The sequence below is a fragment of the Stigmatopora argus genome, chromosome 1, assembly GCF_051989625.1.
Source record: "Stigmatopora argus isolate UIUO_Sarg chromosome 1, RoL_Sarg_1.0, whole genome shotgun sequence".
Classification (NCBI taxonomy): Eukaryota; Metazoa; Chordata; class Actinopteri; order Syngnathiformes; family Syngnathidae; genus Stigmatopora; species Stigmatopora argus.
In genome coordinates this window covers 8,627,026-8,643,447 of record NC_135387.1, presented here as the reverse complement: position 1 = coordinate 8,643,447, position 16,422 = coordinate 8,627,026, and the positions used below count along the sequence as shown (strand labels likewise).

Sequence of the window (16,422 nt, the reverse complement as noted above, 5' to 3'; positions counted from 1 at the left end):
ATTTTTATTTAATCAATAAATGCTGTTAGGAAGTGGATTTTACCCCATTTTAGTGCAATTTTTGCCGTTTCGCGTATGGACGTATCGACGTTCATCGCTGTCTTTTTCCCGGGGAAATGATACTTCGGGCCTGGTGCTGTTGTCTAAAAAGCTCCAGTATTTGTATTTAATCAATAAATGCTTTTTTCGGCTGGATTTTACCCCATTTTCGGGCAATGTTTGCCGGTACGTCATTGACGTTTATCACTGTCTTTTCCCGGGAAAATCACCCCCCTGGCCCGGTTGTAATGTCTGAAAAGCTCCAGTATTTGTATTTAATCATTAAATGCTGCTAGGAAGTGGATTTTACCCAATTTTTGTGCATTGATTTATTGATTCTTTTTATGTGTCGCAGCTGTAGCTGCAGTAGAGGTTTTATGACCATAAAATAGTTTTTGAGGGTTGGATTGATTCGTTGAAGGCGCTACGAGAAAATGCACGGACTGCCACTGGGTCCCAGTGCTGATGATTCTACTCTGGCGAAAAATAATATGCTACTCCGCCACCTGCATATTACCTGACTTGATAGCCTAAAACAGCGGTGGGCAAACCGGTTCTCGAGGGCCGCTCTGGGTGCAGGTTTTTGTTCCAACCGATCCAGCACAGACACTTCAACCAATGAGATTTCTGCAGAAAACAAGAAGCACCCCACTGCAATCCATTGATTGTAGGACACCGGATTGGTGAAAAGGTGTCCTCTTCATGGGTTCGAATGAAAACCTGCACCCACTGCGGCCCTTTGTGCTATACGTTTACCAATCCCTGGCCTAAAACTTCAAGATTGAGTGAGTTTGTGCTTTTGGATTGTTGAGGGTTTAATTTCAATTTTCCAGGTTCACCTAAACATAGATTGCAGTAAAAATCGGGTTAACCCAATCCCACAGTCTTTGACCACAAGTCCCAGAATGGAGTATAACAGCTTGTGCTAAATGTTGCATTTTCCCTTCAGACGGCTGGTGCTAAATTAAATGAACCGGTGGGCTTCACCCATAGTGCTTAATTAACTCAGCGGTTGTCATTGAACTTGGTGGGCAAACCGCAGTTCCTTTTTAAATAACCTGTTTTTACATTGACCACAGTAACTTTGGCGAATTGTCATTTGCAACACTCAAACTAAAGAAAAATTTCAAGTAGCTCAGAAATGACATGTTTGGCTGCCATTGACTGTTATAAACGTTCAATTAATTTTGACTGACAAATCAGTCGGAAAAACACTATTTTTGCATGCAAATTTGACTCCACCCTCAACCATATAAAAATGACATGCCCCATCTATTTAAGTTATAACTAAAAATCACAGTGGATATAATGCAGTGCCTCTATCTGTGTTGAATTATAGTTTTGTTATAAATTAATTTTCACAATTATTACTATGGTAGTGGTTAGCGCATCGGCCTCACAGTTCTGGGGTCCTGGGTTTGAATCCAGGTCGGTCCACCTGTGTGGAGTTTGCATGTTCTCCCCTGGCCTGTGTGGGTTTTCTCTGGGTACTCCGGTTTCCTCCCACATTCCAAAGACATGCATTGGCTGATTTAACACTCAAAATTGTCCATGAATGTGAGTGGGAAAGGTTGTTCGTCTCCTCGTGGCCTTCGATTGGCTAGCCACCAATTCAGGCCCGAAGTCAGCTGTGATTGGTTCCAGAACCTCCTGCGACCCTTGTGAGGATTAAGTGGTTCAGAAAATGAATGAATGAATTACTATGGTATGTTTTTTCTTCATTTGCCCAATACAGGTGTCCTACTATACATGTGATGTTTTCCATTTAGATTTACTCTTTCTACTCCATGTTTTCCTGATATTATGTTATGAGGAATGTTGCTTCTTGTACATCTTGTCTTACTTACTGTTGATTTTAAGGCATTTTGTGGGTCACTTCATTTTGATATTGGATTTTTTTTCAATCATCTTCCATACCGCCCATCCTGGAAAAGGGTTGCGGGGGTCGATGGAGCCTAACCCAGCTGTCTTTGGCTGAAAGGCAGACTACACCCTAGACTGGTCGCTAGTCAGCCGTAGTGCACACAGTGACAAACGGCCATCCACACCCCCAATCTTACCGCCCCCAGCGGGAATTGAGCCCACACCAAAGTCAGGTGAGTGAACCTCTACACCACGAGGTGGCTGCCATTGGGTTATTTCCTGTTTATTTGAAGTAATTTCAAGTCATGTCCTGTTTATTTTGGGGTGTTTGGGTGTCACTTATTGGTATCGGGTCATTTCCTATTGATCTGGGATCATTTAATGAATAAATACATTTCTAAATGAATGCAAATTCCTTTTAAAAATCCAATTACAATAAATGAAACCTCAATACAGTCTGCCTCTATTTTAAAATTTAATTTATTCTTAGTTTCATAGTGCGTAAATTATTGACTGCAATTGACGATGACCGACGTCCAATTTATTTTAAGTGGGTGTGAATACCGATTGCTATCAACCCTTCGATGTGAAACTAAATTGGACGACTAGCGCTGTCAATGGCAGCTAAGGAGTTCAATGAGACACATCCCGTCTTTTATCAGCACGTGCGCACGGTTGCAAATTAATTACATTTAGGGGTCTATTTGTAGCCCCCTCCTTTTCCAGCTTGTTTAAAAGCCCTCATAGTACATGATTAGCGCACAGTTCCCCAACCTGGCAGCGAGTGGCGGCTAGGTCGGGAGGTCGCGCAAATGAAAGAGAACAACTTCATTGTGAGATGACTGGCCCATAAATCATCGGCCCTTTTCTATAAATCACGGCAGATGGCAGGGAGCGAGGCGAGGCTCATGGGAGCTGCGTGCGGCCCCGGTGCATGATGGGAGAAGCGTTGGCTAGGCTGGCAGAGGCGCAGGGTCACTTCCCGTTTGCAGATCGGAAGAGGCCCGAACGCTTCCTTCCCCCCGTCCAGATGACGAGACGCGAGACCCCGCAGGTCCTCGTGCCGTGCCCGTTTAAGAGGCCTCAGCTGTCTGCTTAATATGGAGACAATTTCATTGACTGCTGGCCCTGAGATTCACTGACACCTGTCCGCTTGACACTGTGTGTCCACCTGGGAGGAAGCTTGCCTTCATTATTCATCACGGTGGCGCTCACGCTGTTTCACATGGATCCATCTTGTCGGGCGTCATTGGTGAAGTAGCCGTAAGACCCATAAGAACAAATTAGTGTATTGCTCGAATTTGATCTTTTTCGTATTTAGGAATGGAAGACAGTTTCGCCCTCTGTTTGAGTGCAAATTAATCTGTTTCCAAGTTAGGGTATGTAACCATGTCTTGTTGGAACTATGACATTGCGATGTCCACGTGTGCAATACTCACATCACAGGACGTGAGATACTTTTCTTTTTCTAAGTCATTGTTTCTCTCCGCTCTATTTGCTGACAACAACTTCTTAAGGCTGCGTTGTGTGACATAAACGAGTGGTGACAATTGCTCGTTAAGGGTTACATTGATCTTGGACACTTCAAACGTGTGCCGCAATTATATGCTTCCATTCGGCAGCCTTTGATGGTAATGAGCCGGTATCAGCCACACCCCTTCCTGACCCTATCTCCTCCCCTTCCCCTTCCTGTGTCTCCACAGATAAAAGCTTGAAACAATTAGTTACCTAATTGGTTTAGATTGCTGGGACTTTAAAGGCAACCAGTTACTTAAGTTTACATTCTTTTGGACCTTTAAAAAAAACTATTTGGCGTGTTTAGAATTTATGTTACAAAGGTTCAAAGTTCATTGCCTTTCAGGTTGAATTTTTGATTTTTGCCAAAATTTGCAATACTTAGTCAACACCTTTTGAAAACATATAATTGCCTTTAATGTGTTATTTTCTTTTAGGGTAGACCTATATGCAAAATTTTAGTCTAAATTTGCCTAAATAAGTGTTTCCCAACTCTTTTTGCATTGAAAAAAATCTCAAGGCACACCATCTCATCTCATTTTCTGAACCGCTTTATCTTCATTAGGGTCTTGGGGGGTTCTGGAGCCTATCCCAGCCAGAGGTGGGGGACACCCTGAATCCCCCCTGAATCGGTGGCCATCTGATCGCAGGGCACAAGGAGACAGACAACCATGCACTTTCACATCCGTACCTAGGGGCAATTTAGTGTCCAATCAGCCTACCATACATGTTTTTGGAATGTGGGAGGAAACCAGAATACCCAGAGGAAACCCACGCAGTCCTGGGGAGAACATGCCAACACCACACATGATGGTCTTGACCTGGATTTGAACCCAGGACCCAGGCTGACACGCTAACCACTCGCGCCACCGGGCCGGCCCTCAAGTCACATCACCATCTGAAAATCTTGAAATGTTGACACTGTAGCTTATATTACTAATATAAAATCATTCTCTTCAAAGTTTTATCCACAGGAATCAAATAAAGTATTTCAATTACACAATTTTCACACCGACCTTAACGTTGCCTAAAGTTGAAGCCCACGGACCTTGAACTTTCTCTGATTCAGGTAACACAATTCAAATATGCAAAATAATGACTTAAGGTGACCCGGTGGAGCAAGTGTTTATTGCGCCGGCCTCATAACTCTGGGGTCCTGGGTTCGAATCCATGTCGGTCCACCTGTGTAGAGTTTGCATGTTCTCCCCGGGCCTGCGTGGATTTCCTTCTTCTGGGTACTCCGGTTTCCTCCCACATTCCAAAAACATGCATGGTAGGCTAATTGGACACTCTGAATTAGCCCTAGGTATGGGTGTGAGCGTGCATGGTTGTCCGTCTCCTTGTGCCCTGCGATTGGCTGGCCACCAATTCAGGGTGTCCCTCACCTCTGGCCTGGAGTAAGCTGGGATAGGCTCCAGCACGCCCTGCAACTCTAATGAGGATAAAGCACTTCAGAAAATGAATGAATGAATATAATGACTTCAATGTCATATTTTTAGTTTCTAGGATTTTTTTTAGGTCATAAGAGTTGTCTATTTATTATCTGTGGCAGCCTTAGTTTGTAGCTGGCTCTCCAAAGGAACCAAAACTATAATGTGGCCCATGTCAAAGATGAGTTTGGTCACTCATCTGGTGCTGTATGTGTCACCAATTCTGTCCAAGCTAGAACTTATTTGAAGTTCCTTTCACAATAGCTTTCAGTCACAATGCAGGATAGATTCTGGCCAAGGACAGTGGGTGATGTCCAAGGTTGACTGGCCAAAAAAAATCCCTTATAAGCCCCCCCTCCCTGCCCCTCCACACGTACACACACAGTCCATGTCTTGGGTGTCATCAATGCAAATGATGGTTTGATAATTTAATAACCGAGTCGGCGTGATCTGTCCTTTTTTCTTCCAATTTTCATCAGACGAGGGTTGCGTTCCATCATCAGAAAATAAACACCATCCATCATCCTTGTCATGATTAGCTGCTGACAAGCCCGAGCTGTGCTGAGCATAAATATTCCGTAACGCAGCAACCGGGGTGCCTCACGCGGTTCTGCTCAGTTTGTTGGACTAGCCGAGAGAAACGCCGGTTGAAGTCTTACATCAGAGGAGGGCGCAGCATTGACTGACTGTTAAGTCCAAACACAAAAAGGCTGCAAGGGGTCTGATACCCCCACTCTCGCCACTTCTAATTGCAGGGAAAAAACTACGCTTCACACTGAGAACAGAATGTCTGTAAGTGCACAGGAGAGAAAACAATCCAACTTTGAGAAACATCAGCCTTGCATCAGGTGTTGAATGTTTGATGCTCCTGCGATCTCAGTGTTCTTGTCAAGAATCTAAACAAAGCTGAAATTATGTTTCAACAAGCCTTTTTTGACTCTCCTGTTAATTTTGTGAAACAGACTGGTCTTTGGTTGAAACTAGAATGGGGTGTGGTTCAGAGAACATACAAATTCCACACAGGTGGACCAACCTGGACTTGAACCCAGGACCCCAGAGCTGTGAGGCCGCCACGCTAACCACTCGCTCCACCGGGCCACCCTTATTCTCTGAATGTTGTTATTTTATTAAGTACTACAGAATTAAACAAGTTCCATAACTAAACAACAGAATTTACTAGTGGTGGACCGTCAGGGACTGGAAGGCCTTCTCTGCTGGCATAAAAAAAATATCGGAATCACAGACTGATGTTAATTATATTTTGTCCATGAATACTTATTAAATAATTCTAAATTGTCTGTCAGATTCCTTTCATTCCTTTCCCCCTGGTTGTGCTGCTTCCAGATGTGTTTTCATATTTAAGTATTTAACCAATCACATTTCAGCCATTATTTGTTACCAGGGTCAGAAATCTGCCCCAAAGCCTTCACAATCAGTTCTGCAAACCCTGCAGCATAAAATACTTAGCGTGTATAAAACTGTTGCTTTAACCAATCAGATTTCGAGTTGGCGACACCATTGCCTTCTCGTAGGGATACGTCATCGCTTTCACAAACTATGATTGGCTAGTGATAGAGTGGACTGGCCAAAGCTAACAAAACTGTATCTGTAGCAAGCTGCACAAGCAAATATATTGTTGTGTTGATTCAATAGCGCAGGAGAAGAAATCGATATGGTTGCAGATTTAAATACACGTTATCATGAAAAAAATGATTTTTTGTGTCTATTTTTAATATGTATGACCAAGGTCAGAGTTCAAATGGCCACCACCAACCTTCAAAATGGCAGATGAGCCAAGAGCCAGTTTGTTGGTGGACTGCAGACCAGCTCAGAAGTGAGGATTTACTGAAGAAAGACCTGATAAAGCTCTTACAGGACCATGCAGCACATTCGGTACATTGTCATTTGAGGATTTCGAAGCCCCAGTTCACATTTTAAGAGTGCTTTTTGACGGGAGCATGCTCCGATCGCGTGCTGTAGCCCCACGTGGATGGAACTGAAAAATGTTTGCAAACAAATTGGCTACATTGCGTTACCTCTGGCTCTTTATGTTTAAAAAGAAATCATTGCATTGTGTGTTTCAGTTCCTCAACTAGCACAGACTTTTGGGAAACATCAAGAATGTGGCCAAAACGGCCAAAAAGGAGCAGCTTGTCGACGCCATAATGAGCTGTTTGTCAGCAAAGTGAGTCCTTTTCTAAATAGTTTGATATAATAATTGTCTATCCGAGTAATAATTAAAAGTCAGCGTTCAGTATTCAAGGCTTTGCTCAATTAGCTTTTTTTATTATTACGATACATTCAAATTTTGAATGAAAACACTAACTGGTCTGGTGTTGATTTTTAATAGCAAGAACCTGTGTGGATAACACGCACCCACAGAAGTGCCATCAGTGGACGTGTAAGGAATAAACAGTACACTTATAGAATAAATGTATACCTTTTATCCTGGGCTTGTTTTCCCTTCACTTTCTTAAAGGAAGACCTCAGGGCATGGACCTTTTCATTTTTTGTTTTAAATGTGGTTTGGACAGAACCTAAGTGAGACATTCATTCGACAATAGCGCAGGGGTCATTTTTGACTCAAGTTTAAACATATGGTAAAATAACCATTTTCCCCTCAGTGTATGGAGAGAAAAATGGAACCAATGATGACTTTTTGGAATATTTAAAAACATGAATGGATTTGAAATGATTGACTGGAAAAACTCATCCAGGATGAAATAACATGGGAAATGAATGTGGGTCTTTTGTGCATCAAAATGGTTGAATATGCAATTACATAATCACCCTGTGGTGTTTTGTAGAGGTTTAAAGCCACGGAGACGGTGGAAAAGCTGTACAAAGCAGGTGAAAGCTGTCAAAATCGACGAAGACCAAAGAAGTCAAGGCAGAAATTGTGGATGAGGCAGGACCCAAGTGTTTCAGGTTATTTATTATTTTCATGTACTGTATTAAACCTACTCATTTTGTATCTTGCTTCTCTGTGGGGTCCACCCAAGTTTACCAAATCAACGCTAAAGAAAGGTGACAAGACAAAATTCCCCAAAAAGGGCGACACTGTGAGCTGCTGGTATATGGGGACGTTGGAGGACGGCACAGTCTTTGACACCAACAGCCCCTCAGGGTCTCCAACTCTGGTCCTCAAGGCCCCCAGTTCATTATGTTTTCCATATCTCCCACCACATCTGAATCAAATAATCAAGATCCTGATTTTTTTGATGTAGGTGTTGGTGGAGGAGGACCTGGAAAATAGACTGGATAGGGGCCCTTGAGGACTGCAGTTGGAGATCCCTGTTATAAAGACTCAGATCTTTTTTTAGTCTATCTGCCTCTGCAGTGGACAAAAAGACCACCACAACACTGAGCAAAGTCATCAGAGGGGTATGTCTAATATTTCCATTTTTTTCTTCCTTTGGCTTTAATGTTGCTTGCCTTCCATTGCAGTGGGATGAGTACCTGGTGACTATGAGCAATGGAAAGATGGCACATGAGTGGGGTTATGGGAAGATGTTGATAGAAAAAAATCTAACTTAGTAGCAATGTTTTTTTTTTGGGGGGGGGTCCATTTTTTTGACTTAACTAGTACCCAGTCTGCAATTTTGTTAGTCTATTGTGCCTTGACATTTTTTTTCCAGAATTCCACCCAAGGGGAAGAAGATTTTTCGTCCATTTACCGATGCACGATCGCATCACTCCATTTTTAATTGCTGGACGGCCTACGCGAACCTATCTCGAAAGCCACTTAGATTTTGTGGAAAAATAAATGTTCTTGAATTGTATGCATGTCTTATTCTTCACATTTACCTAGCAAAAATACAAGAAACATGTCTAGTTAACATTTTTTTATTAAAAGGAATACATTTCAACAGTTGGCATCACATTGAAGTGTTGATTGGTGTGGTCAGTCTTTTCTCCACCTGCGGACATAAAATCAAACAAGACAGTTATAAATTTACTAACACAATCAAATCATACCAAATAATATTTACAAAAAACAATTAGGAGGGGGGGAAAAGCCTTAAAATATTATTTTTAACAACACTTAATTATTAAAGACTTCATTGCTGCTCCAAAATCTACTTTTAAGCCAATGTTAACATTAAAAAGTTTCTAATCTTTAAAAGTAAGATCCACCTTACTTTTGTGGTCTAATCTCTCACTTTGCCAGCACGAGCCATGGACTTTTCCTATATTAGAGGGGAAAAATAAATCGCAACTTATATTCAGTGAAACCTCACCATGGCAATATAATTCATAAAATAGGATCAGATTTCATGTCATTGAGTTACATAATATTATGTTTTAAGCTTTTATTTAATTTGGACGAATACTTGGATATTCTACAATAGACAAATACTTCATTAACCTGCCAAAGTGCAGATTTCTGAGAGGTATCATCTTCAAACGGGCAACCTGCGAAGAAGATCAACTGGACATGGGCCTGATGCTTGCAAAAAAAAGAGCAAAAGTTATCATATATAGACTGGAGATTCAATAGATAGCCTTAGGTGGTTTCTTTTTTGGAACTCGTTTTACCTTGATCTGGCCCAGTCTGCTTCCCTGTAACCTCAAGGGTGCGAATGTTCTGGGCAGGCAGGAAGAGCTGCATGTTGATGCTAAACAGGGAAAACTTGCAAAAATTAAGCAGAAATCCTATATAAGGACTGGAGATTCAATAAATAGGCTTAGGTGTTTTTTGGAGGGGAAATAGTTTTAACTTGATCTGGCCCAGTCTGCTCTCCTGTAACCTCAAGGGTGTGAGTGTTCTGGGCACACAGGAAGAGCTGCATCTTGATGCTAAACAGGGAAAACTTGATTTAACCAAGCTATTTGGGAGTTGCCAAACAATTATTATAAGAAAGAGAAATCTTACAAGAAATTTAATAAACACATCAATGATAAAGAATGAAAATAAGTTAGTGAGTGAGTGCTCCGTGCTATTTTCCCTTTTCCAGACAAGGTGATTAAATATAAAGATTGATATTAACAACTAGGAGAAACTTGGCTTAACAATTTTTGTATAAATGATTTTTTTGTGAAAACAGAACAATTACAAATTGGAAACGGGTGTTTAGCACTCGCAGTGAAAACGATCATTACATAAAACACACCATGAAAACTATCATTACATACAATACACCAGGAACTAAGTCGTGCCTCTGGGTGTCATTTTTGAGTGAGCTGAGTGAGTTACTTTATCCAGCAAACTGTCCATGGATGTCTCGGCTTTGTTTTATCAAATTAAAAGTCTTTCTACACGACTCAATAATGGAGAGAAAACGGACAACATACTTTTTAAGTCAAATGGGAAGCGTCGTTGTGACGCTAATGCTAAGATAACTAGTCACATGGAGCACACAGCCGGTGGGGGAAAGGAGCCCAAACATGTGTTCTACCTGGCATTAAACTAACACATTTTGGCTCAATTTATTCCTAAAAAAATCTCCCAGTAGCGTGATAAAAACACACTTAGGCCAGTAAATTGCACAACGATTTACCTAGTTCCCGTGCTAGTCGTCCGTCAGCATTGAAAGGCTGTTCGAAAGGATTAGGTACTGTGCATGTGCTTAATTTACGCAGTTGCGTCGACAATAGGCGTAACCACGCCCATATTGTCCCGCCATATTGAATGTGGAAAAGATGGTGGCTTGCTTACCGCGCTCCACGAGGTGGTTTGTCCTCTCAACTCAATGTCCATGTTTTGAAGATGACGTAGAATAGTCGTGATTTTTGTGGTCTTGATGCTATAAAACAGTGTGTCAGTACACTAATTTTACCAAATATTGATTAACATTTTTACTTAGTATTTCACATCAACTCACCTTTATTCCAGGCCATCTTAGTCCATTAAAAGTTTAACATTTGAAACACAAAGAATGCTTCATTTGTCTCATCTCATTTTCTGAACCGCTTTATCCTCACTAGGGTCGCGGGGGGTGCTGGAGCCTATCCCAGCTGAATTTCGGGCCAGAGGCAGGGGACACCCTAAATTGGTGGCCAGCCGATTGCAGGGTACAAGGAGACAATTTTGAATTGAATTGAATTGAATGCTTTTATTGTCATTATAGTACAAGTATAATGAGATTTAAAGCTTTGACCACATAGTGCACAAATAACAGCAGACAACCATTCACACACACTCATACCTAGGGGCAATTTAGAGTGTCCAATCAGCCTACCATGTGTGTCTTTGGAATGTGGGAGGAAACCGGAGCATCCGGAAAAAACCCACGCAGGCCTCGAGAGAACATGCAAAGTCCACACATTTGGACCAAGCTGGATTTGAACCCAGGTCCCCCACCATGAGGCAGACGCGCTAACCACTCAGCCGCAGGTTATTATTGATGCTTTTTTTTAATGTGTCGCAGCTGCAGTAAAGGTTTTATAGCAGTGGTCTCAAACCGGTCCTCAAAGGGCCGCAGTGGGTGCAGGTTTTCATTCCAACTCAACAAGAGGATACCTTTTGCAAGTGTAATCAGTTAATCAGTTGATTGCAGCCAGGTGCTACTTATTTTAGAAGACACCTGATTGGTTAAAATGTCGGCACTGGATCGGTTGGAACAAAAACCAGGACCCACTGCGGGCCTCGGCGGAATCGTTTTGAGACACCTGTTTTATAGCCACAAAATAGTTATTGAGGGTGAGATTGATTCAGATGTAGCACTACTGAAGGCCAATGTTTGAAATCCACGGCCTGCCACTGGAATTTACAGACAACCAAAAATCTTCAATTAAGTAAAGTAAAAGGCAACTAATTGCACTTTGAGGATCAAGGCGAGAGCTGCAGTGAAAATCATGGAAGTCGAAGCAATTTGATTTACTTTTCGCGGTCCACACAGAATAACGTGGTGGGCCGTACTCTTACCACACTTGAAGTACTGCTGCTGCAAGTATTTCATTCATCAAGCAGGAACACCATTTCTTTTTTTAAATAGGTCTTATTATAAATAAATTCATGCTCTTAATGTTCTTGAGCGAGAATGTTTCCAATGGGGCCACAGTATAGAGACGAAAACAGCTCTGCTTATTCCACCAGTCCTAAAAACAACGTATCAATATGTAGTTTGGCTGTCACTCTCATCAGAATATAGTGGCTGACATTCCCTGCATATTTTTGCAGTTTTGAAACCTCCAGAAGGTGGACTGGCAGATAAGGATGAGAGGCCACAGTCACGGGAGGCTTTAATGAGGACCTCCATCCTCTCAGACCCCAGAGGAGAGCCCCAAAGGTGCAAAGCTGGAAGGTGGCGGCGCTGACCTCCCTCAGCACAGTTTCCTCCCCCGAAAACACACGGCACCAAGTCTGACCCACGGCGGAACCTTTTGTGGAGTGACACGAATAAGGCGTATACCGATGCCCAGGTATTCTCACCCACTCTCATTCTCATCAGTTTGCTCTCATGTTAATTAGTATCTAATTATGTATGTTTCAACGTGCACACCTAAAGCATCTTGTGTAGTTGAAACCTCACCGTGTACTTGTTTCCTCTGTGATAAGCCGCTAATACAACAAAGTTAGCCAAACATATGGCATGCCGTTGTAAAGCAGATGTTATTTAGCATAGCGATGCATTGTGAATATGCATGCCGTTTTTTTTTTGCTCATGACACTGAGGTGCCAACATTTGCTCATTTGTTAAATTTGTTGTCAAGGAGCGATGCTGGGAGTTGAACATGGTACCAATACCAAAGGCTTCAGATCCGTTTCTGCGTTGACCCCAGTTTCCGACGATGAACATTATTCCGAGGTCCTTCGTTAATATTGAGTAGGCGCTGACATGGGGAGCGGCTTCAATAATGCATGAGTCCCTCAGGGGCCACCATGCAAAAAGTGCAAGGTGATTTAGATAATCTCTGACAGACGTCGTTTAGCCGCTCGTTCTGATTTTCTCGCAAAGTGGACCTCTCGCCAGCATCTGCTTAGCAGCCCGATGCGTGATTCATACTTCGCTGCTGGAACTGTGATCCACAACTGTTCTGATGCACTCATCAAGTCACCAAGTGGAATGGATCAGTAGCCGAACCCGTGAGATCATTTCCATATTCCTCTAATGGAAATGAATGAGGCATCTGCGTTTGCCCAGCGCTATCCATCATCGGCGCTGACACGGGTGGCTGGAGCGCATTGCCGCCATCCAGCCTCGTTAGCCCGACGCCTTTGTAATATGCTCATGATTGGGAGTTGTCTGACATGTGACCGTGTTAGTGCGAGGTGGTCGGAGAATCTCCTTCGGGTTGAACTGACTGACCAGCATGAGATGACGCACTTTTCTAACCACTGTCTTCATAAGGCTAAATTCAAGTGTGGATGTTGTAATATTAATGAAAAGGTGCTCACATCCCAACTGGAACACATAAGAGGGAGAACTTCTATTTTGGATTTCCTACACCGATTAATTTAAGATTGTGCATTTTGCTAACCTGGCAAACGAGATGGACTGTTCCATATATCCACCACTGAATTTTTTTGCAGCCAATTGAGACCGTGGGAGGAACCTTCCAAAAAAAATATACAGCTACTGTTGGTAGAAGATGGCTTTTCCTGGCACACTCATCACGAACCAGTACACATTATGACCTATTGGTCGAAAGAAGCGCAAAAGCAACCTTTCTGGTCAAAAAAAATTTTTTCTCAGGAAATTGAGTGGGTTTGTGACAAAACTGACATATCTACAAGAACAGCCTTTCACTCTACCATTGTATTCAATGATAGAGATAGCCGCTTCCTGGTGATGTCATGTCTGCAGCTTCTGTCTCTCTCTCCTAATTAGCTCCATCCTCAGATCATCGTAGCTACGGTTTCCTTCTGAGGGCCAACTAGGGCTGCCAGGCTTAATCAACGAATTGGCAACTAATGAATTAGCAAATGACTTAACTAATATTTGGATAGTTGATTCATCGTTTACAGACAATGTTGGGATACCAATCCTTTATGAGGCCCATACAACCAAACCATGAACACTAACATTCATACCTAGGGGCAATTTAGAGTGTCCAATCAGCCTACCATGCATGATTTTGGAATGTGGGAGGAAACCGGAGTACCCAGAGGAAACCTACGCAGGCCCGGGAGAACATGCAAACTCCACACAGGGGGATGTAACCTGGATTTGAACCCAGGACCCCAGAGCTGTGAGGCCGACGCGCTAACCACTCGCTCCACCGGGCCGCCCCGGGGGGAAACAGTAACTATTGTTATTTAGTCTTTAATTTTATTAAATTCATTGATTTTCAGAAAAGCTTATCGTCACAAGGATCCCAGGAGGTGTGGAGCCTATCCCAGCTAAATACAGGCATTGAGCTGGGGACACACTGTCCAGCCAATCACAGGTCTTAAATTTCACTTTTTAAAAAAATGTTTTAAATTGTTCTGATTCATGTTTAAAGAAAATTTGGAGCAACACTATATTCTTTTTATTTTTGATTTTCATCTCTGTAATGGTTCAAATCCTTGGTACGTTCCGACCTTCCTGTGCACAGTTTTCGAGTGCTCTGCGTGGGTTTTCTCCAGGTACACTGGTTTCCTCCCACATCCCCAAAACATGCACGGTCAGCTGTTTCTAGACTGTAAATTGTTCCTAGGTATGAGTGTGAGGGTGAATGGTTGTCCTTCTCATTGTGCCGTGTGATTGGCTGGTAACTAATTCAGGTTGTCCTCAAAAGTCTCTACCAATTAATCGATTATCAAAATTGTTTTTGGTTAATGTGATAATTGTGGTTGCCCTAATTGACAGACTCAATGAAGGAAAACAGGATAAGGATGTCACCTGTGAAAAAAATCTAATCTTCTTGGTTTTTGATAAAATACAACTACCCACACCGCAACAAATGCAACTTATACGTCAATGCGACAAGTTTTGTTTCCCCTCTTTTTGCATTTTTTAGAAGATGCGATTTGTACTCGGGTACGATGTTTATCTAAAAAATACAGTACTCACTGTACTTTTTTGCAGTCACGGTTATTGCGACAGTAGCTGGGTCACTAACCGCGGTGAGTTTTTTCGCATGCCAAATCGTCACATTAAAATTCCGTTAATACATCACGAGAAGCAAAACGTGCTTTTTGTCAGACGATGAATAATTCGGGTCAGAGATGACATATAGTATATTATATAGTCCAACAATAATAATTAAGATTTCTCGACCGTTCCAAGGGACGGGAAAGTGTTGATGAAACTTTTATATCAGGCGGTGACGAGTTGTTCTTAACAAGTACGGTCTATCATGAATAAACGAGGGCGCCTTTAGTGAGATCTTAGCGTGCCGCCACCTCTGCTTGGACTTGAGCCTGCGGCTATTTTCCCTCACTCTTCCCTTTTCTAAGAGAAGAAGGAAGTTGAGATCAAAGGTGTCCGTGGCTGAGTTCCCTGACAGACTCCCATCATTTGTTCCCGCTGTGGGCACTGCACCGCCTTTCGCAAGTGCTCAGCCGCTTTGTTGTGTGTGTGTGTGTGTTTGAGCCTGGCGTCCTCTGGGCCTCGCTGTCACAGCTCATATTCAAGTACAGCTCGGCTAACCGCTTCCTCCTGTTAGCATCCTTTTTCATCACATTCCCAGCCACAATTGACACGATGTCTGTCTTTTGTCAGAGAGGTAGGATGAGGTCAAAGGAAACCTTTTCAAATCTGCCTCCAAGGAGGTCTTGTAGACCTGAAACAAGGGAGCTGGGTGAAAGGAAAAGGCCAATATTCTTTCCCAACTCTCAGCAGAACCTTTTTATGCTGTTGCCAGTGTGGCTGGTTAAGAGGGTTTATTTACATTTTTATGTATTTATTTTCACACCAATTGTTTGGTGTACATTTGTATATCTAACCTCATCTCATTTTCTGAACCGCTTTATCCTCATTATGGTCGCAGGGGGTGCTGGAGCCTATCCCAGCTGACTCCGGGGCAAAGGCGGGGGACACCCTGAATCGGTGGCCAGACGATTGCAGGGCACAAGGAGACGGACAACCATGCACTCTCACACCCATACCTAGGGGCAATTTAGTGTCCAATCAGCCTACTATCTGTGTTTTTGGAATGTGGGAGGAAACTGAAGTACCCGGAGGAAACCCACGTACCTGGAGGAAACTCCACACCGATGGACATGACCAGAATTTGAATTTGTGTATGTATATATGTATTTAAGAATATGTATGTGTATATATATATATATATATATATATATATATATATATATATATATATATATATATATATATATATATATATATATATATATATATATATATATATATATATATGCTAAGCAACACGCTTATTTAATTATATATTTATTCATGTATTTATTTCTTGACCTACTTATTACCTATCTATTTATGTCTAAAATGCCTTTCCTATTCCTGCATCCTCACCCTCTTGCCACTGGAACAAAGAAATTTCCCGAATACGGGATGAATAAAGTTATCCAATCCAATACAATATATATATATATACACATGTACGGACTTTAATGTGCATGTTGATTATGTGTTGAATAGAATTCATCCAAGAATGTCATTCTAGTGTACTGTCATATGGTAAATGAACCAAACTGCTTCCATGAAGATTGATTGAAGATATGAAGATA

General features: G+C 42.1%; 1 protein-coding gene and 1 long non-coding RNA gene across 2 annotated transcripts; one reads left to right on the top strand and one right to left on the bottom strand.

The window, feature by feature from the left end:
- Window positions 1–2,019: 2,019 nt before the first annotated feature.
- LOC144075321 (peptidyl-prolyl cis-trans isomerase FKBP3-like) lies at window positions 2,020–8,384 on the top strand. Its single transcript, XM_077602215.1, is given in 11 exon segments — window positions 2,020–2,135; window positions 2,787–3,165; window positions 6,595–6,740; window positions 6,932–7,001; window positions 7,004–7,032; window positions 7,655–7,687; window positions 7,689–7,717; window positions 7,719–7,754; window positions 7,837–7,974; window positions 8,171–8,231; window positions 8,295–8,384. Coding segments are annotated over 9 exon segments (591 nt in total). The 5' UTR covers window positions 2,020–2,135; window positions 2,787–3,165; window positions 6,595–6,635.
- An 864-nt stretch (window positions 8,385–9,248) lies between these two features.
- Window positions 9,249–10,386, bottom strand: LOC144087241 (uncharacterized). Its single transcript, XR_013304675.1, has 3 exons — window positions 10,349–10,386; window positions 9,387–9,647; window positions 9,249–9,297 (listed from the first exon to the last, which is right to left on the bottom strand). It is a non-coding gene; the product is annotated as an uncharacterized LOC144087241 (long non-coding RNA).
- Window positions 10,387–16,422: the final 6,036 nt, after the last annotated feature.